General features: G+C 32.0%; 1 protein-coding gene across 6 annotated transcripts; it reads right to left on the bottom strand.

The window, feature by feature from the left end:
* Positions 1–1,547: 1,547 nt before the first annotated feature.
* Positions 1,548–21,548, bottom strand: LOC119669341 (interferon regulatory factor 2-binding protein 2-A-like). Of its 6 annotated transcripts, none has more exons than XM_038079184.1 (4): positions 20,004–21,548; positions 3,588–3,689; positions 3,063–3,469; positions 1,548–2,994 (listed from the first exon to the last, which is right to left on the bottom strand). In XM_038079184.1, exons 1-4 carry the CDS (start codon positions 20,776–20,778, stop codon positions 2,854–2,856), a joined length of 1,425 nt encoding a protein of 474 aa, XP_037935112.1. In that variant the 5' UTR covers positions 20,779–21,548; the 3' UTR covers positions 1,548–2,853. The 6 variants fall into 6 exon arrangements, with proteins under 6 accessions (XP_037935112.1, XP_037935113.1, XP_037935114.1 ...); XM_038079183.1 differs by having other exon boundaries at positions 1,549–2,994; positions 3,063–3,472; XM_038079182.1 differs by having other exon boundaries at positions 1,550–2,994; positions 3,588–3,872.
* Between the last annotated feature and the right edge of the window lie 403 nt (positions 21,549–21,951).

The following is a 21,951-nucleotide window of genomic DNA, read 5'->3' as shown; positions in this document are numbered from 1 at the left end:
TCTTGCCAACAAATGTTACTTCGGGCTAAGTAAGCAATTGAGACATAAATCCCACTCTTGACAAGCAAAAATCACGCTCTACAAATCTCTTATCATGCCTGTTTTGCTGTGTGGTGCAGAAGCTTGAACAATTACCAACAGTGATGAGAAGACGTTAAGAGCATTCGAGAGAAAAATTCTTCGGAAGATCTATGGTCCCTTACGCGTTGGCGACGAGTATCGAATTAGATGGAATGATGTGCTGTATGAGCTATACCGCGACATTGACATAGTTAAGCGCATAAAAATTCAGCGGCTACGCTGGCTTGGTCATATCGTGCGAATGGAAGAAAGTGCTCCGGTTAGAAAGGTATTTGATTCGGTACCCGCAGGTGAAAAACGCGAAAGGGGACGTCCGCATCGAAAAATTCTTCGGAAGATCTATGGTCTCTTACGCGTTGGCGACGAGTATCGAATTAGATGGAATGATGAGCTGTATGAGCTATACCGCTACATTGACATAGTTAAGCACATAAAAATTCAACGGCTACGCTAGCTTGGTCATATCGTGCGAATGGAAGAAAGTGCTCTGGCTAGAAAGGTATTTGATTCGGTACCCGCAGGTGAAAAACGCGAAAAAGCACGTCCGCATCTTCTGTGGAAAGACTAGGTGACAAACGATTTGGAGGCGCTCGGTACTACCAACTGGTGTCAGAAAGCAACTAATTGGGCTGACTGGCGGAGGCTACTTGACGCGGCCAAGGACGACCCACGTCTGTAATGGTCAACTAAGTAAGTAAGTATATGGAGTCACTTCTATGAATTTAGCAGAGAAAAGTGCTCTATATTAATATTTACACTGAGTTCAAGTTCAATATAAATGTACATAGTTATTTCGAAAAAAGATTTTTCAAGTTGATTTTATTTCAGCTTTAAATACATATATATTTTTATTTTTGTTTTTAAATACATTAAACACATAAATTAGTTTAGTTTTACACATTTAGTTTAAATGTTTTAATCAATTTGATTGGATTGGTTTTTTACTAATACTTTGACAATTTGATTTGTTAATTAATTTTTAATAGTTAAGTTTAGTTTTAACGCATTTCAAACTGCGTTGCAAAAGTTTTCATTTTTCATTTTGTTTATAAATTTTATTTAGTATTTGCTCTGAAAGCAATCAAAAAAAATATTTTGTTTGGGATTCACCCAATTCCAAATTTGTGCAACACGTCGGACAATTTGCTATTGTGGCTGCTACAAAAGTTTTGCTGTTGCTTCTGCTTTTGCTTTGTTGGCTTTTGTTACAATTTTTTTAATATAAATTTAAATTTAATTGTAAGTTTTTTTTTTTAATTAATGCAAATATAAATATAAAAGATTTTATATAAATTTACTCATATATTATTGCTACTGAATTTTTACTAAAAACACTTATAATGTTTCCATTATCAATATTATCAATATTATTATTATTACTTTACTTTACTTTTAATAATTTATTTTAATTTTTAATTTTTAATTTTTAAATAAAATTTTTAATGTAAAACTTTTTAGTTTCATATTGGTTTTGTATCTATATCACAAAAAGTGTTTCATTTAAACATAAATATTTTAATCCATTAATTTGTGTTTAATATTTTTGTTTTGTTTTGTTTTCTTTTGTTTTGTTTGTTTTCTGTTTGTTTACTTAAATTATTAATTTTACATACATAAATTTATTGAATAACATTTACATAGTTCAATACGGTTAATATATTAATTTTTCCTTATATGTAAATTATAACAAACCGCTTTGCTTCTGTTATCTTTATCTTTATCTATATCTGTATTTATCTGTATTATCTCATCGACTTATAGTTATAATGAATCATAATTATAGTATATATATTGGGTGGTCTTATGAAATTAAAACTTTATCTCGAACTTTCGATTCTACAAACTCTACTTTAGCTAATTTAGTATTTTTCATATATGTATGCATATATGTATGTATATCTTTCGCAATAATTCTTAAATATTTATTTGTTTGTTATTGTTTTTAGGTATGTAGTATTATGTATGTGTATGATTTTTGTATACTGATGTACATATATAGAATAATAAACATTTGTATATTTATGTGATCGTTTATAGACTCTTCTAAAGTTATCGGTGTATCTGTTGTTGCATAGGAACAACCAACTACAATTACAGCAGATATTTAAACTACATCCTACGAATAAAACAATGTGTCCACATATTAATTAAAACTAACTCATATTCCTCAAATTACACATGTAATATGTAAGTATACACATAGATTTAAATATATATATATAGGTAGGTACACATATATATATAAAGACTTAAAATGTAAGCTTATTTGATTGCTTTATAAATAGTTTTTTTTTTATTATAAAAATTATAAAATATTTCATATTTACAAAATCCTTAGTACAGTCAATCCGTTCTGCGTACAATATATATAAATATTTATCCGTTAAAAAGTTCACTGGTGTCCAAAAAGTCCTGCAACATTAACTTGACTGCATTTTACAAAAAATTTTATTTTAGTTGGAGTCATTTCTGGACAAAAAATTGTGAATCCTCCAACACCAAAAGTGTGTAGTTTATTTTTATTTGGTATGCCAAATACCAGTAGATCTCTATAATAATCTATGAAAATCTGGCAACATTACAGTTTTAGCTGAATAAAATGTTCGAGTTGCCATATGTTGGCAGACTCCTGGGATATGTTAGTTAAAACTGCAAACATTTCATATTGAAAATGCTCGTTGTTAAAGTAGTATTGTTATCGCTTTGTTGTTGTATTGAAACTGTTTAAAACTTCTCCAAAGCTCGTCGTAGCTTCTTACAATAAAATGGACATTAAGACTCACGTTCTTTTTTCACCTTAACCTCTTCACCCAATATTGTTGTGATTTCACCTTGCATAAATGCCCATGGTATGGTGGAATTTGCTAAGGGACAACGATCACCACTTGGGCAATACACCTCATTACCGAGACCCTGTAGTATAAAGATAAGATCCATAATTAAACATAATCCATATAACGTGTTAAGGATTTCTAACTTACATTTTGTCTCTTAATACTCTCCCGACTGCAGGGAAAGCAGAATTTATGATGATTAACCGAGGGGCACTGCACAAAGTGTGTATCCTCTAAACGTTCCTGACATAATGTGCACTTCAATGTGGCATTTTGTGCTGAAGTAGGTGCAGCAGCGCCTGGAGCTGTTGCTGTTGAATTCATGCCAGGAGCTGACTGTCCTGTGCCATTGCTACCGCTGGGTCCAGTACCGGCATCTGGTCCGCCGTTAGCACCGGGTGGCAATGGTCCTGCACCCCCACCACTGCTTACATTAACTGAGCCACCAGGGCCAACTTGTGGAGCATTTGGCTGATTTGATTGCACTTCCGAACTGGTAACAGTTGTGCTAGAAACATGACGAGAACCAGAAGAACGACGACCGGATGATGAGCCTGCTGTAATGACAAAAAAAAAAAAAAATTAAATTTAAAATTAAATTTTAAAATATAAATTTTGAAAGAATAATAAAATTGTATTATATGTTAGTTTGCTTAATTAATGCAAACTCACCCGAACTATTCGGTGAATGTTGGCTACCGCGAGAAGCTGTACGCGGTGGTGGAGGTCCTGGTGGGCTGGGTCCATTGCGTGGACTACCTGGCGGCAATGTCTCTGTAATTGACATTAAATTAGCCATCGGACTTTGTGCTAATTGTGTAACTGAACAGGCTGTTGTTGATAATTGTGGTAGAGGTGGTGGTGCTATTGACTGTGGTAGAGGTTGTGGTTGTGACGTTGGTAAGGCTGGAGGCGTCGAATTGCCCAGCGAAACGGCCGGATGTGGCGTTGAGAAAACTATAAATCATATAAAATTTTTTCCCGAGAAATGGAAAAAATATATGTATTTTCAATAAGTATTTATTTGCACCGTAACATACATTATACACAAATAAAAATAAAACATTAAGTACAAAAAAGAAAATATTTCATTTAAAATAAAAGTATGTGGAAATAAAAATTAGAAAAAAAAAAAGAATTTAAAAGAATTATATGAAATTATTTGGTTTCGATAAAGAAATAAATACTTAAGAAAAAAACTTGTGATTTCACAAGTTTGACGTTTTTTGGTGTGTGGCACTGATCAGTGAATTTCTTTTAAAATATTAAGAGTTAATAGGTAATTACAACTCAAGAACCAACAACAGACCTTAAAGAACTACTGTACAAGAACTCATCTTGTACAACCTAAACTAATACACAACTCAAACCACTTTATATACTTAAATAGAAATAATAGTTAAGTACAACAAAAGGACCACCAACAGACCTTAGTAGAGTACTAGGATCGTCTTAATAATCTTAACTAGTACGCTACTAGTATCACTAAAAGTGGAACTTTTGTAAATGCACGCATATGTGTGTATATTCTAAACTAAAAAATATTTCTCAGAAAATCCTAACACTTTGTAACAGAAACTTTTCCAGATCTTTTCTGGAAATCACTTCTTTTACAAGTTTTAATTTTTATGTTATATTAATAATGTTACTTGAATTGGAGAATAGCGTCTTCTCAGATAGGCATCGTTCATTCACTAGATGTTTGGGACCTCCACCTTTTTTTTAAGTGGTTCTACGAGTCTGAATGTCTAAACCATGGTAATATAACGCGCCATTATTTATGCCTAAATGAGTTTAAGTACATAAGGCTGTCACTCTACGTAAAGAAAAAATAACATATTGATATCGATAATCAGTTATCGAATTTAAAATAATAATAAGTTATGTAACAGAATGCTAGCATCTGTGAAATCAACTTTTTTAAAAGTGTTATTTCATAGAAAATCCAAGCAAAATAAAATTTTATGTTATTTTATGATAACATAATAGAATAACAACGATATCGATTATTAGTTATCGAATTTGTAATCATAATATATCTAAGAAGTTGTGGAATAGTTTGCTAAGGATATGTACAATTTTAAAATATTATCTGAAATAAGAAATATCTTGCACTTTTTATGAAATAGATATAATATATATTAATAATTTTATCTAAAATTTAGTACAGATAAACTTGAAGAAAAAATCTCAAAATAGAATTTCAGAGTATTTATCACAGAATTTCTTTGTATATAACATGAAGCCATTGTTAAGTACAAAAATATATTTATATACAAATACTTTAATTGTTTTTTTGTAAATCCCCATAAATTCAGAATCAGTGATCACCGTACAAATAACGCTAAACGCACGACTCCTCTATTCAAGTGAAAGTAAACCAATCTGACAAATCCAATCATCTTTGCCAAGTTTCTGATTTTATAGAATAAAAAGTATGTTTGATTGGTAAGAAAAAGAGTCCCTGAAAAATTGATGGACGCTGACACGACATACCCCCGATAAATGTCATTATAGAAAATGTCATAAGAAAAGATGCTCTGAAGAATTTGAATCTTCTCCTAGCCAACGATAAACATAGACAGATCAGATGAAGTTTCACAATCCCAGATGAAGTGTGTTATCTGCAATAACCCTGCTGCAACGATGATATATGGAGATACACAGTATAAAAAAAATGTAGTCCATTGCATAATAACAATAAAAACAAACGTTTGAACTTCGTGCTCTCGACAGTCTCTTTACGAAATAACAAATCGGTGATCCCGAGGGAGTTAACCGTCTGACAACGGGATACTTTTAGTTGGTTGAAGTCTCACACTGACTTAGACTTTCGTTTGCTTTACAATTCGAACGCTATACCGCGACCTATTAAAACTCTTGCACTATAAGATGGGATTATTATCAGGATGACATATAAGAATTTTTATGTTATACGATATAACAATGCTAAACCACGACCTATTAGAATTCTTGCGCTATAAGATGAAGACAATGATACGCCTGGACCTATTACAACTTATCCGTTATAAAATGGAAAAATGCTACATCGCAATCTATTAGAACTCTTGCGCGATAGGGTGGGATAATGATACACCGCGGACTATAAGCACTCTTGTGCTATAAGAATATATGTGTCTATACATACATATGTAAATTATAATTTTTGGAATATCTAATTAGACATTTAAATTGTATAATTTCGATTTAAAATTAAATGACTATAGATCAACTGTACATAATCCTAGCAAGTATGTATGTTGATCCTTTTTTCGTGTCAGCGCAACTGGGCACTTTTAATCTTTGATAGCTGGGGGTAGATACTACAGGGTCCCACCCATCTCATTGACTAATTTATGTATTCCTTATAAGCTTCATGATTATTCAGTGATTGATCTAAGATCTGTTATCTGTTATCGATAACAATAAATCGATTAATATTTTAATTTTAAATTATAATACATTTGTTGAGATCCCATAAACATACGTGCGTATATATAAATAGATATATGTATATAAGTGTTAATAAATTTAATAAAATTTCTCAAAATGAAATCGAGAAATATATTTTGTGGGGTGTTGGTGGGTGAGGTAAACACTAAATTCCCTCTATTAATACGATGGTAAAAATAGAATCTGATACATGCTAACATAACAATGATAGAATGAATATATATACTATATATACACTATATATACATGGAATTATAGTGCTGGAATATTTGAAAATTAAAATTTTGTTCCACAACGAATGGAGAATGGAGAAAATTATTTTTATCAACAAAACATTTTTCATTCGATTTCTTGCCTAATGAGAAGATAAATAAACTTTTCTGTTGTTATATATAAATTCTGAGATACATACGCTGGCTGCATGCACTGTGTTTTTAATAAAACAAAAACAAAAAAAAAAACAAAAAACAAAAATAAAAATAAAAGCAAAAACACAGCATGCTACATGGCAACACAACAAAAAACAATAACAAAAATGAAAATGAGAAACGAAAGAAAAAAAAATATTTTCACAAAATTAAGAATTAAGGCAATTTTATTGAATTGAAATCCAAACAAACAACAAAAACGTCAGCAGCAAAAACCGAAAAAAAAAACACCAAAATTTATAAATAAAAAGCAAAAAATACTAATAATAATAATAATAGAGAAAAAACATCTGCTACTCGCATGCTCTCAGTGGAGCCGCACAAAGAAAATATTTACAACAAAAGCAACAACGTGTATGCCATAAAATGTATTACGATCCGGTGCAGTGAGGTAAAACGTAAGGTGAAGTGTAATTGAGTTTGTATGCCTTTTTTTTCATTTTTTTTTTTTTTGTATCATGATGTGTAAATACGAGAATGCCTTGTACAAGTCATTGTTGCAGAACCAGTAGCCCAGACCTGAATAAGGGGTGATGTGGATTTCTTGAATCAATTATGAATGCATACGTCATTTTTGTAACAGTAGTGGTGAAATGTGTGCTGTTCATTGTGTATATGCTATACGTACGCTTGAACTATTTGGTTTGTATGTTGGACGACGTTGACGACGTCGACGACGAGTTGTACGCTGCGTTTTAATTTCGTGACGATTGAGGCAAAGCATGATTTTTTTTTTTAATACGAATTTTTTTTTGTTGTTTTATTGTTTTAAGAAAACCAGCTAAACAAGAAATTCACAAAGCGGGATATTTTTTTTTTGTTTGTGTTTTTTTTTTTGTTTTTTGCAATAATTCTTTTCTACTACATTTTAAACTTGTAACTGGTTTTACATTTTGGTCATAAGCAAAACTAGCTTAAACGATAAGTGCGCGATGTCAAGCGACTCCAAGCACAAAACGTTGTTGTCCAGTTTCGCCACTTAAAAGACTCGTCTCGTTAGAGAAACGTTCAGGAGATACAAGTTTTAGGAATTCACTAGATTCTTATTATTGATTTAACAGTCCACTCCAGTCCAGTCCAGTCCAGCAATCAGCAATAAGAATGCAAACAAATGTGCTGATGTGCTGTTGCATATATTAAAAAGGCATTGGAATCACATGGAGAACGAACCAGTTTAGTATTTAGTAAGAAAATAGCAACTTAAATTCCACAAACGGTCGTTCCGAATAAAGATTCATTCCTACAACAATTCGTAATATGTTCCACAAAACAAAAACATAGTCACATGGAGAACAAGTTTTTTTTTTGCTTTTTTGTTTTTATAACAAAACTTCTGGTTTTCTTTTAGAATTGTAAGTTTTTATTATTTGTTGCTGTGTTTATTTATTTTTTTTATTTTCATTTCTAATTTTTTTTTATACTCGTTTAGGGCAAGTTATTCTATAAACGATATTTATAGAAATCATTTGTTTATAATACTAATTTGTGTATTATGTTATGTGTGTGGTGAATAAACTCATCCAGTCGCAGCAAGCGCTAAATATCTCGCTCTAGTGTGTATGTATGTATGTGTGTGTGTGTGTGCCGCCCATGTTAGTGATTGAAAGCGGCGATAAATGTGTATTTATCATTATGGACTCTAGTCACGACGTATGGATCGACAACGTACTTTGCATATTTCAGATGGATGTGTATATGTAAATAAAGTTTCGTTTATTAATGCAATAATTCGCAAAAAAAAAAAAACAAGAAAAAAAGCTGTTACGATTTGTAGCCCTGAATTGATAACGTTGTTTTGGTGGCCTTAGTTCAGTATAAAAATAAATGATTAAATAAAAAATGCATAATACATTATAAAACAAATAAATATGTATATACATATATGTATATGTACAAACATATGTATATATAATATTAAACATGGAATAATATTGAGTAATTATATGCATACATATATGAGTAACTTAATGTTGATAATATGAATAAAATGCAGCTTTTAGAAGATAAAAATTCATTTTATTCTAAGATTTTTTATAAGGGAAAATTTATTAAAATGCCTTATGTTGATTACAGTAAACCATTATAGAAGTCATGGTGTGAAGAGTCAATTAAAAATGTTGTGGGGTAAACAGTCATTAGAAATATTTCTAAAAAAATTTAGAAAAACATAGTATCAGAGAAACTCGAAAATAATACTTCAGTTTAAGATCATCGTAATGAAGAATAGATGTCTTCAACTGAAAGTACTGACAGTTATATCAGTACACGCCCTCAAAACCTACCAAGATCTAGAATTGATCCTCAAAAAAAAACAGATATTTTTGAAGGCAAACTCTGCTCTTCAGGTCAACTTTGCAGGAAAGAGGTTAGAACATTTCTGTGGTTATGCTTGTCTATCTTCAAATGAAAGTACTGACAGTTATATTAGTACACGCCCTCTCAACCTACCAAGATCTAGAATTGATCCTAAAATAAATAGACATTTTTGAAGCCAAACTCTGTCCTTCAGGTCAACATTGCAGGAAAGAGGTTTAGAACATTTCTGTCTATTGTCTATCTTCAAATGAAAGTACTGACAATTATATTAGTACACGCTCTTTCAACCTATCCTAACCTACGACTCGATCTTAAAAAAAAAGGGAAATATTTGAAAGCATTCTCTGCTCTGCAGGTCAGCTTTGCAGAAAAGAGGTCAGAATATTTCTGACGTTAGACATCATATCTATCTCCAAACGAAAGTGCTGAGAGTTATATTAGCGCACGCCCTATTAATTTAGCCTAACCAATGACATGATCCTTAAACAACAGAAGCTTTAACAAATAACTGGTATTAAAAAAATTTGTTTAGGAAACAGCTGATCTTGTGTACATTTTTCGTTTAGGAAACAGCTGTGTATGTAAGTTTTTTAATTAGTTAAAATTGATTTATTGATTAATTAATTTAAATATAATAAAAGTGAAATATCTCAAAAATTTACAAAAATTACAGCTAAACGCATGAGTTCTTTTATTAACATCTACTTTCGTACAGCTCTTTTAATTATTGCAATTAATTAATTAAGTTTATTAAGTTGAGAATAAACACTATAATGATTTACAAAGATAACAACTAAACACTGAGGTCTCTCATGCGACTATCATAACAAGAGCGATAAAATATAAGATAATGATCAATATAAAAATGAAGTTACTACATAATCAGAGTTTATCTAACTAATAACTAAGTATCTAATCATAATTAACAACTATGTAGTTATTACTACATAATTACTCAGGGAACTTATAATTATTATACAAAGCAAGGATTTTAAAGTATTCATTGATCGTTGATCAGTTAATTGACAATCTGTAGAGAAGATAGAAATTCTTATGAGTCTATCATCACTACATCAATAACTTGCAGACAAGATAAAAACTCATGCCACTATCATTACTAGAAATCAAAAAATTCAAGATAATGAGCAATGAGCAATGGTAGTTTATATATTTATCAGAGAGTTTAGTTTATATACTTATCTGAGAGTTTATAATAATAATAGTTACTAGACAATGAAAGAGATTTCAAGTATTCATCGGTCGTCTGAAATCATTATCAAACATATGATAATCTGTATAAAAGACAGGAACTCATGACACTATGAGGGCAATAAAATTAAAGATTATAAACAATGTATTATAAACAAGCCATAACAGTTGTCAACAGAAATGATTGTGTTTACATGTTGAACGTAATAGTCATAGGCGATCGATTGTTGGCGATTGCAATAACCACGCAGGCTAACAGGAGAGCTATTGGGATTTTGTTGGCATATCCTTCAAAGGAATGTCAACTGTGAAAAAATTTGTTGTGCTGTACAGTTATTTAAAATCAAAATTATTTTTCATATTATAATTAAAACTCACTCAGACTTTAAGTTATAATTTAATTTAATACTTATAGTGTTGCTATATTGTGAATATAAGCATAAGATATGGAGCTTATAATCTATCTACTCTGAATCATACTTTTCACGGACAAAGAACTTTTCTATATATAAAGTGTATCCACAAATATAACTAATGGCACATGACTATTAAAATGCAAGATTTATGGATTGCGCATGTTGAAGTATTTAACTTAATAAATACAATACATACTAAGTTAAGCTAAATCAGTTGATTAAGTTTTTAATATATTTTTAGTATAAGTACGTCATTTATGGACATATGTCAACATATGTAAGTTTTTTATATAAAAAATCCAATTGGACCGTCATTTGATAACAATTGTGTTCAACATATAATATATAATAAATCCAAGTAGCTAAGCACATTTAAATACTAAATTGATAAGAATACTTATATTTGGTCTGTAAATTATAGAGTGAGTTTGTTCAGATTTGAATTTATTAGATTTTCTGTAGTGATGTATAATCTAATTAATTGCACTTCATCAACCTATTCTGGTTAAACCATAAATATTTTTTTCAAGCCTATATATCAATAGATGTCTACCATAGCCTATTCGTTATCTTTTCGGGTAATACAAAAACTGTATTAAATCCGTTAAATTGAAGAATTCGTGAAATCGAATAAATACGTTTAATCAAATAAATACGTTAAACGAAGTTATCTAGTTTTTAATAGTTCAATTATTATTTATTTTTAAAATTACTTTTTATTTTAATTAATTTTTTAATTTTTTTTAAGTTTATTTTGTTTTGGAATTATTTCTTTTTTTCTAAAAATTCTTTTTTTTTTTTGCAAAATCTTTTTTTTTTTCAAAATCTTTTTTTTTGAATATCTTTTTTTTTTTAACAAATTCCTTTGTTCCTTGATATTCTCTATTGATTGTTATATGCTTTCAATTGTAAGTCTTGTAAAATATCTTTTTTGGTTTAAGGGTTAACGTTTTCTTCAGCTCAATATATACCAGCCTTAAGTGTTCTATGGTATTTTTATATGGCATTTCAGTTGTCACTTTAACGATAGGGGTCCTTTCAGATTCATTTCTTTTTTCCTGCAGTATTCGTTAAATCATTCGATATTGTACGCGACGAAATCATAATTCGGCAAAGCATTTGTTATATTGGGTATTTATTATATTAGACGTTTATTGTATAAGCTACATTTATTCGAGTTTCTATGTCACTAATCTATGACGACTTTTGGTCAGTATTCCGTTAAGATTTTATCGTTCACAAGGATTGTGATTCACAACAGCGGATAACAGCAGCGAGAGCATATATATATAAGGTCATATAATATATAAATGTATAAAGTGTTAGAAATCTCTACGAGAACAACAGTTAAGTATTCCCTTGAGTATTTTTTCATTCACAAGCGCTGTTAATCGATACGGGCTATAAGAATGAGAAGATATAATAAAATTCTCTAGCGCTCAGTACTTCCTATAAAGTTTTACCTTTCACAAGGACAGTGTATCGCTGCAGTTTACACTAATAAGACCACATAATTTATAGGCTCTTAGAAATCTCTACGACGACTACCGTTCTGTACTTTCTTTAGAATTTTACATTTACAAGGACTGTGAATCCACACGGGTTACAACAATGTGAACACATAATGTATACAATCTCAAAAATATCTTTCACTATGTAATCAATATCTTTATATATTAAATTTATTCTTTCTAAACTGGAAGGTAACATCTATAATACTTTTTGCAGTATTAATTCCAAACTATTCTCTTCACTAACCAAACTCCTTGACATAATAATTCTTCTGATTATCTTTTAAAACAAATATCATTTTTATTTCGTCATATTTTATGTGATTTACTCAAGGCGTCCTACTAAAAACCCAGAAAAATCCAATGCTACCAGAAACTGGTAGCATAAAGATAATACAAACCTCAAGACTATATTTTTAGATGTGCAAAATCTATTCTAAACATTTGATAATGATAACCCCACGGTGAACTATTGTGCATTCGCAGATTAAATATACGGCAATGACGACCGACTATAGCAAGCATAAGCTCATAAGCAATTCATGGCGATTAAGAGTTTAGCAGAACCGGTTTAACCGGTTTTTTATCAGTTGTGCTAAATTTTTATTTTAATTTGTGTTTTAAATAAAACAAAACTTTGTTCGCGTATTAAATAGTATAGAGAGTAGACGCGTCATTTTTATGCGTAGGAGAGACCGGGGCAGGAATTCGGAATTCGCTAATTTATTTCTAGTACGCGGTTGGCATACAAAGCTGTTCATGTTTATTAAAATTGCTTAAAATTCCAAAGGCAAACGCTGGCGTGTATGTTCAGTTTTTTTTCTGTTTATTTTTTTTTTCTTTTTTTTATTAATTTTTTTTTTTAGAATTTTCAATAAATTGCAACGTGACATAAAAGTTAATAGTTTTTCCCCCATCAATTCTTCACATGTTCAATTATCACACATGCCTGAAATAATTTTAACGAAGCTTAGATGAATTTTCGAACTTCTCACTTCTCGAAGCAGTTCTTAGAGCAGAGCAGTTCGTGCCGTACGAGTTTAGATGCGTGCTAATCAGTGAATACCTCAAATGCTTTGTTAGGTACGTTATCTTTCCACAAAATTAATGGTGATAACATTATTTGCCCACCTAATGAAATCTGTGTGTCTAAAAGCTCATAAAATGAGAGTCAGTCGTTATCAGAACATTAGCTACATACATGTGAGATAAGATTTAATTTAATATATTTTTCTTTTGAAAATGATTGCATGACAAAATAAAAACTTAATTGCCAACAACGCAAATAGTGAAAATAAACAAACTTTACATTACTGAAGTGATAATTTCACTTCAGCGTTATCAAGTCAAGCGATAACCGTTATCAGTCAAACTTTCCGCTGCGATAAGATAAGCATGCGTGCGCTTACAAAGTTATGAGTGATCGTAGGCAAATCCCAATTGGAACCATCGACATGTAGTATCTACATCCACATCCATATTCACATACCATATACCACATACCACATTTTGTGCACAATAAATATTTCGAAAATATCTGTAAAGTTGTACTCTGTTCAGTTACAGATAAAATTATATCGCGTATTGGTTTACTTTGCCTATTGATTGGGCGTACGCTTTAGCTTTTTTGTTGAGCGTCTGCTCTGGAAGATAGGCGTACCTTATCGGGCAGTGATGTTTACTTTTGCTTATCAGTGCTTTTCATGTGAGCAAAACAATTGCTGGCTACAAGAACATCAGACATTATCCTTATCGGCAATTGCATGAATATGTTTTATTAATTCAACAGTTTTTTATATACTTTTTTATTATTCTATATTAGGAACTGATAAGGAGAATCACTGTTCTAATCAGTCATCAAATTTCAATGCATCAGCTTAACACATGATTGACTGTTGTTCGAAGTAAAAATTATATTGAAATTCTTTTCGGGGATTCATAACGTTATCTTTACTTCGAATGCTTGATTTGATTAAAGTTTTATTATTATTATTTATTGCGATAGACACTAAAATAGATTTTTACTAATAAAGACTAACAAATAAGTAGGAAGTTATAGAGCATTGAATCAAATTCAGCTGATATAATCGATATAACTCAATAACTTAATCAATACAGTAGATGAAGAAATATTCATTTTATTAAGTAATCTATTTTACTCTATTTTAACTAATAGACACTAGCAGTTGAGTAGGAAATAATAGAGAATACATCTGATACTCGATCAACATTAGATAAGAGATTATTCATTATTAAAGAAAATATGTCAAAAAAATTATATATATATTAGATATTACTGAAAGCGTTCTAAGCTCATCCTAGACATTTTTAAATTAACATCTATTAAATATCTGTTCCAATTTACATACATTGTGACCGAAAAGTTTCCGGAAAATTTTAAATAAAACGCAAAATTCTTAATCTTCATCAATATTTATTTTATCTCCTTCAAAATATGCTCCATTAGAAGCGATACACAAATGCCAACGTTCTTCCAATCATCAAAACTTATAGGCGCTTTCCGGTATGGCTTTGAGTTCCCTCTGCGAATTCTGTTTTACGTCTTCTATGGATTCAAAACGCGTTCCTCTGAGTGGTAATTTGAGGTTGGGAAACAGGAAAAAGTCACACGGTGCAAGATCAGGTGAATACGGTGGCTGTTCGATGGTATTTATTGAATGTTTGGCCTTAAAATCGTTGATAATGTTGAACAAATTGAGGTGAATCGGAACAAGCCGGGCGTTGACACGTCGCATACACAAATTGTCCACCAAAATCAAACGAGCCATCTCACGACCGATGCCTAGCTCTCGTGCTATCTCTCTAACACTCACATGAGGATTTTTGAACACGATTTCCTTTGCCTTTTCAATGTTTTCGTCGGTGGTAGAGGTCGAAGGTCGTCCAGAACGCGGCATGTCTTCGACGGTCGTACGACAGTCCTGAAAGGCTTTGTACCACTCATAAACTTGAGTTTTCGATAAAACTGATTCCCCATAAGCCTTTTGTAGCATTCGCAACGATTCTGCACACGAAATTTCGTTCGAAAAACAAAATTTGATGCAAACTCTTTGTTCAATATTTTTTTCCATTGTTTTTTTCGCAACGCACTACTGAGGTGAACTGGTTTCAACAGCTGCCGTAAACGAACTGTCTGACAGATCGCGCTCATTTTTGGCATAGTAATTAAGGACAGGGCTGCCAAACTACATAAACTTAAAATATCGAAAAATATACAGCGCGCGAATTTTAAATGAGAATTTCCGAAAGCTTTTCGGTCACAATGTATATGGTAAGTGCAGACTTCAGAGACACAGACATGCTATGGATCAAATATCTGTCATATACAAAGCTGCATAAAATTAATTGAATTCGGAGTTAGTCCTTTCGTTAGCTTGAATACTCTAAGTAAGGGCAAATATGTAACGCTATGAAAAATTACAATTTATACGTAGTAAATACTTTACAGGCCAGTCTAAGAAATTGGTAAGCCTCATATGGAATGAGGCTAAGATATTGATATTGAAAGTAAGATATTGAAAGTAACAGTAGTTCCTTATCATTCACTATTGAAAGTACAGTTGTCGTTTAAATAAACGAACGCTTGTTTGGATCGCATATTCGTTAAATTAAAAATTTCGTTAAATCTAACGATTAAGTTTAACGAAGAAATATATCTTATAGTAGCTTAGATACAACTTTTGATATATTATATTTTTCAAATACTAAATATTTTTTGATGCTCTCCATTGATTATTTTCAAGCCTTAGAGAATTACGTTTTTGGTATAATGTATATAAATTTCTTTAGTCCACTGTATTGAAATTTTAAGTGTTTTACAATATATACATATGTGAGGCATTTCAGTTGCTAATTTGACAACAGATTTCCTTCTATATACTTTTTCTACAATATTACAATATTATTCATTAAATCATCAAACCATAATTTTTTATCTCGAATTATTAATGATAAAATTTTATCTTTTGTTGAATTGAAAATTTGTATGAATGTACTGTAACAGGATCTTTTAAATCCACCACAAATCAGAAATTTATCTACAAGTTCTTTTCTATTACTTGAAGCAAAACAGAACATCTGATCCCTGTCTTTGGACAAACTTTTGGTATTAAAGATCAGCAAAGACAAACCTCGAATTAAATATTCTCGACATTCTGATATTTATAAAACGCTACTCTTCGCTTAGTTACCGGATTTATTAAAAATCGAGATTCTTTTGCTAAAGATAGAGTTTCTTTTACTAATTACTCGTCCGTACTCCTTTTATTCATGGTAATATGCTACTCTTCGGAATTCTTAAAGACCGATATTCGTTTGCTAAAGATCGAGATGCTTTTGCTAATTGCTTATCTCTCCCTGAAGGTAATAGTACGACTATTTTTCGTTTATGTGGTATATCTGTTAGAAATTAGGTTTGTTAAAATTCAAGGTGTCTTTAGTAATGCCTTTCCCTACTGCTATTCTCGATGAAAAAAGTAGTATGATTACTTTTCGTTCAGTTTCTAGATTTGTTAAGCAGACCCTTTGGCGAATTACGCGTCTTTACTCTTGTTATTTTTGAAAGTAGTAATATGTATGAGTATTCTTTATGACCAGATCTGTTAAAGATATAGTTCTTTTTGCTTATTACTCAACCCTACTTTTATTATTCAAATTAGAAGTAGTAATATGGCTATTCTTTGTTTAAGTATTAGATCTGTTAACAATAAAATCTTTTTACTAATAACTCGTCTTTCCCCCTATTTTTCATAAAAGAAATGGTATGGCTATTTTCTACTTAGATACTAGCTCGAGTTCCTATTGTAAATTACTCCTCTCTACTACTGTTTTTCGTAAAAGTAGTAAAGTTACTTCTCATTTAGATACTAGATCTGTTTAAGATCTAAATATCTTTGATTGAACTCTTTGGCTTCCATTACTTATTTATTATTATAATGAAATCAAGTTTTTTTTTTTATTTATAAGTATTAAACATTATATATTAATATTAATTGTTGCTAATATAAATGATTAATTTGAGAAAGTCAGACATTGGCGTTTTATGTTTGTATTAACGCACGTGATTGCTTGGCTTCGAGTGTAGTGCCCCGTTCAACCTACATTAAACCACGTCGAACCACTACTTCAAGTACTACCACTTCACTTCTCACATCTTTCCGGTTTTTGACTAAGACGCCAGTAGTAATCATAGCAACAGAAAAAAAAAAATACCATGGCACTGTTTCATCTGCTAAAATATTTTCCTCCTCACGGCACGGCACGGCACATTCAGACATTGCAGCACCTCAACTTATTAGCCGGCACTTTGTTTGGCTGTATTGGTAACCGCTCAATAGGCAGTTATAAATAAATAAAAGTTTCTTATTCACTACATACACGGCACATAAGAATCATGTGCATGGGTTGAGTTTGTTTTGGATTTGTTGGCTTTTGTTGGGTTTTGTTTTAGAATGTGATGTCACGATGTCTAATACGAAAATACGATTGCGGTGGGGAGACAGACATGCAAGCGCAGCATTGTTTTATTTTAGTTTTCTTATAAATTCATACAAGCGACTGACTTGGCGTGCTTGTTTATGCACGCTATGTACATATTTAAACACTTTATATACAACATATGTACGCTAAAATAAATAACAATAAACATGCAAGGGAAGCGGCGTACATAGCAGCTTTAGCAGCAATTGAATCTGATAATTATTTTGTAACGAAGCATATCAAAGCGTTGGAATGAATATTTTACTTTAAGTTATTCAACGTGTAATTGTGAATTACACACATCCACACACACACACATACAAATGAAATCTACTTAAAGTGTGATGAGCTTGTTCGGTCGTGTGATCTGCATATCAATGCATAAAAACAAATGTGAATTTGTTTTGACTGAGCTTACGAGCTTAAAATGCAGTAACGTTTGTTTAAAAAAAAATATAATTAAATTTTTTAAGTTTGCCATGTACAGACAACACACAACATTCCGTGCCTGCCCCTCGTGATTGCTTGAACGATAAAAATTAATGCTATTTAAGCATTATTTATGTACTCATATAAAGACGATAAAAAAACAAAAAAAAATTATGTATGGCTTAGGGCTATACCATACATTTGAATTTCCAACTCATGTCTTGTTATCCACAACTGAAACACGTTCCACACTTTAAGAGTTATTTATTTGTGGATTGTTGTGTTGGTGGTCTTGCACATTCATTATACATTATACACACACATTCTGTGATAGGCACACACATGCACACACCAATAAGTAGATATTAAAAGTTCCAATATGTAGAATGCCTGTGTTTTTAGTTACGGTTTACTATGCTGAGAATGTTTCTCTGTTTTCATGTAGTTTTGTATAAGCAAAAACAAGTACAGAAATTTTTACAAACATATCTCTTTATAGATACACATTGTATAAATACTCTTGTATACTATATACGTGCTTGCCAATTTTGTATAGGCAACGTATATGTACGTCGTGTTATGGCACCTACTACGTATTTCAAATTCATCGTCGTCGTCGTCGTCGTTGTCGTTGCCGTCGTATGATTAAAATAAAAACAAGTTTAATGACGACTAACAGAAATAAAAAAAATGTAAGCCAAAAAAAGAACATTAAACAAAAACAAAAAAAAATGAAAAAAAAAGTAAATACACACTAAGCAAACGAACTTGTGAAAGCCATGAACGATTTTTGCACGTTCATTTTTGTTAGTGTTGCGGTATTGCGCATGACAATTTTTAGCAACTACAACTACAAAAACAACAACGACAATAACAGTAACAACAACAATAGCGTATGGCAAAAATAGTTGTAAAATAAGGGCGCCTAATCTTCTTCTTTTGAAAAATGTGTGTACATGCCAGCAACTCTACTCGTTCCTTTTCCTTGTTTTGCCAGCTTTGTTGGTGTGTGGTTGTTGTTGTTGCTGTTGTCTTGTTTGGTGTTAAGCAGGAAGAAGAAATCTAACAAGACAAATGTTAATGGTAATGGTATGGGTAAGGGTAGGAAATATCTATTTGGACCCCTTATTATACACAGCTGAATTGTGTATGTACACCTGTGTGAGTACGTTTTTCGTGCTTCTTCTTCTTTTCTACGCGCTGGTACATGAGATTGCACAAAAATTTGTTGTTGTGCTCAATGAAGATAAAAAATTGTTGCTTTGGAAAAAAAAAGGTAAGGCAAGGAAAGGAAGGAAAAGGTGGATTTTTTTTGTCATTGCCGAGTATTTGCCTTATCAGTAAGAGTATTTTTATTATGTGATAAGCGCGTCAATTATCATATCTAATCTTATCTAACCTATAAGGAAAACATATTTATTTTTTGATAAGTACACCCAACTTTGTCGTTCAGATAGTTAGGCATGGGACAGAGACAAGTAAGAATGGCGCGTAAAGTAATGCGACTTGCGCCCTGCGCCTTGGCGTTGATGTGATAGATAAATATTATTGATTCGTTTTTTATAATTCCTTTTCACCGTTATCTTTTTCACGTTTACTAAGTCGCTTTGCATAGCCAACATCCGACCGTAGTAGCACTTAATTATTTGTTTAAGTATATATCACACACTAATTAACCTAATAATGTCAGAAATGTTCAGGTATGTGTTAGCACTACCAACCACTAAAACAACAACAATAACAATGCATGATACAATGATAAAGTTTGATTGACACTGCACTGCACGGCACTACAAAGGTGCCGTTCGTTTTTCGTTCATTACTTACCGTTTGGTTTGAATGATGCGTCGAATGAGGGTGCACGCACGGGTTGATGTTTGTCGCGTAATCCTGATTGACGATCTGACACAAATGAGACAGCAGCAGGCAAAGAGTCACCACGTGTTAGCGGTGGACGTGCAATTGTAGGATCATCAATATTGTTGCGTTTAATGCCTGATGGGCCACCGCCGCCACCACCACTGCCGTCACCGTGATCATCATCTTCGGATGGTGGACGTTTTAGATTAACTGAAAGTGTTGGTGGTACAGGTCCACCAACTGGACCGGTATTAACTGTTGAGGCTGCAGCTGCAGCTGCTGCAGCGACTGCAGCACGACTTGAAATGGGCATATGGTGTGATGATAAATGTGGTATGCGTACTGGGCGTACACTGGCATCGTGTGCCTCCATTTTCACTGGGAAATCCATTAGATTTGTTTGTGGGGGTCCAATACGCTGTGTGGGATAAGCATGATGATGTTGCTGTGGTCCAACAACTCCAACTCCCACACTGATTGGTCCGCCACCACGGTGTTGACCTTGTGGCTGTGGCTGTACAGCTTGCTGTGGTACAACTTCTCCATTCTCATGACTACGTTTAGCTGCTTGATGCAATCTTTTCATTTGCCTAGCGGCATCGAGCACAAGTTCTATACGATCTGCTCCTTCATAGTTAACACAACCACGACAGACCGCTTCGGAAAAATCATTTATCATCGCCCATGGCATCCGTGGCAGGTCACACAAATAGCAGTGCTGACGCTTTGTCTGCAGCGACATCTTCGAATTTCTGCTTCAACTTAACTGGGCACGCGAATATATATTATAAAAACAAAATTAGTATGTATTTGCTACCCTTCGGGGCGGAACGGTATTGCAAAAACAAAAACTACAGTTTCCTGTTTAATTGGTAAAGCTTTTTTATCGCACTGGTTATAGACGACCTGTTTTCCCTACGAAAACTTTGTTGTACAATACAAACACACACACACACGAATTGAATTCTTGCTCAAATTCTTCTTATATTTTTTCAGTTGGATCTTTAAAAAAAATTACGTTACTTTTTTTGATTTGTTTTGTTTTGTTTTGTTTTAATTTATTAACACGCACAACACACTTTTAATGGGATTTTCCATTTTGATTTTGTTTAGTTTTTCTTTCGTTTCTATTATTAACGTACTCTTTTGCGTGGACAAAAGCACTGGTAATCCATGAGGCCGTTGTCCTGTTTGAATTATTGATTTTCTTCACTCTTCCTTCTTTTATTCGACACTCAATGCTTAGAGTAAATATATTAGGAACAACGCAAAAATGCTATTTGTAGACTTCTGCAGTGTGAAAACAATTTTGTTCCGTAACAGTCCATTAAATAGACTTAAAAAAATTAATAGTTTCTTAAAATATTTTTTTTATTGCTGTTTTTGTTTTTTTTTTTTGTAATGTATTTTTTGTGAATATATAAAATGCAAAATGTTTAAAGAACCGCTCCGATAAACTATCCCAACAACGCACTGAACTTATCTGACACTCTGTCTGTAACCGAATAAACGTATCAGGCAGCAAATTTCTGAATCACTCTCGCATAATGACTGGCGGTGTGTATATGTACGTTTTAATATATACCAAACCAGCACAACACATGCGCATGACTGCTCTTGTACAATATAAAGTACAGTTCTGCTGCACAGTGGAACTGTAAATCGAAAGTAAATGTAAAATGTTCTAATATATATTTTCTTTATTAAGGCCGTGTGCGAGTTCGAGTAAATTGAGGTAAACCAAATTGATTTTTTGCACCGCACTTGTGTAAATATATAAAAGTTTTCAAATTGATTTATTCATTTTTTAATTTACCTCGAAGTTCTGGTAAATACCAAATTCGTTACCATAACGAAATAATTTACTATTACCCTTAATATACCATCAATTTACTCGAACTCGCACACGGCCTAA

Source organism: Teleopsis dalmanni, chromosome 1 (genome assembly GCF_002237135.1).
Source record: "Teleopsis dalmanni isolate 2A chromosome 1, ASM223713v2, whole genome shotgun sequence".
Taxonomy (NCBI): Eukaryota; Metazoa; Arthropoda; class Insecta; order Diptera; family Diopsidae; genus Teleopsis; species Teleopsis dalmanni.
Note: the sequence above shows the minus strand (reverse complement) of the source record. Positions and strands in the feature narration are given on the sequence as shown.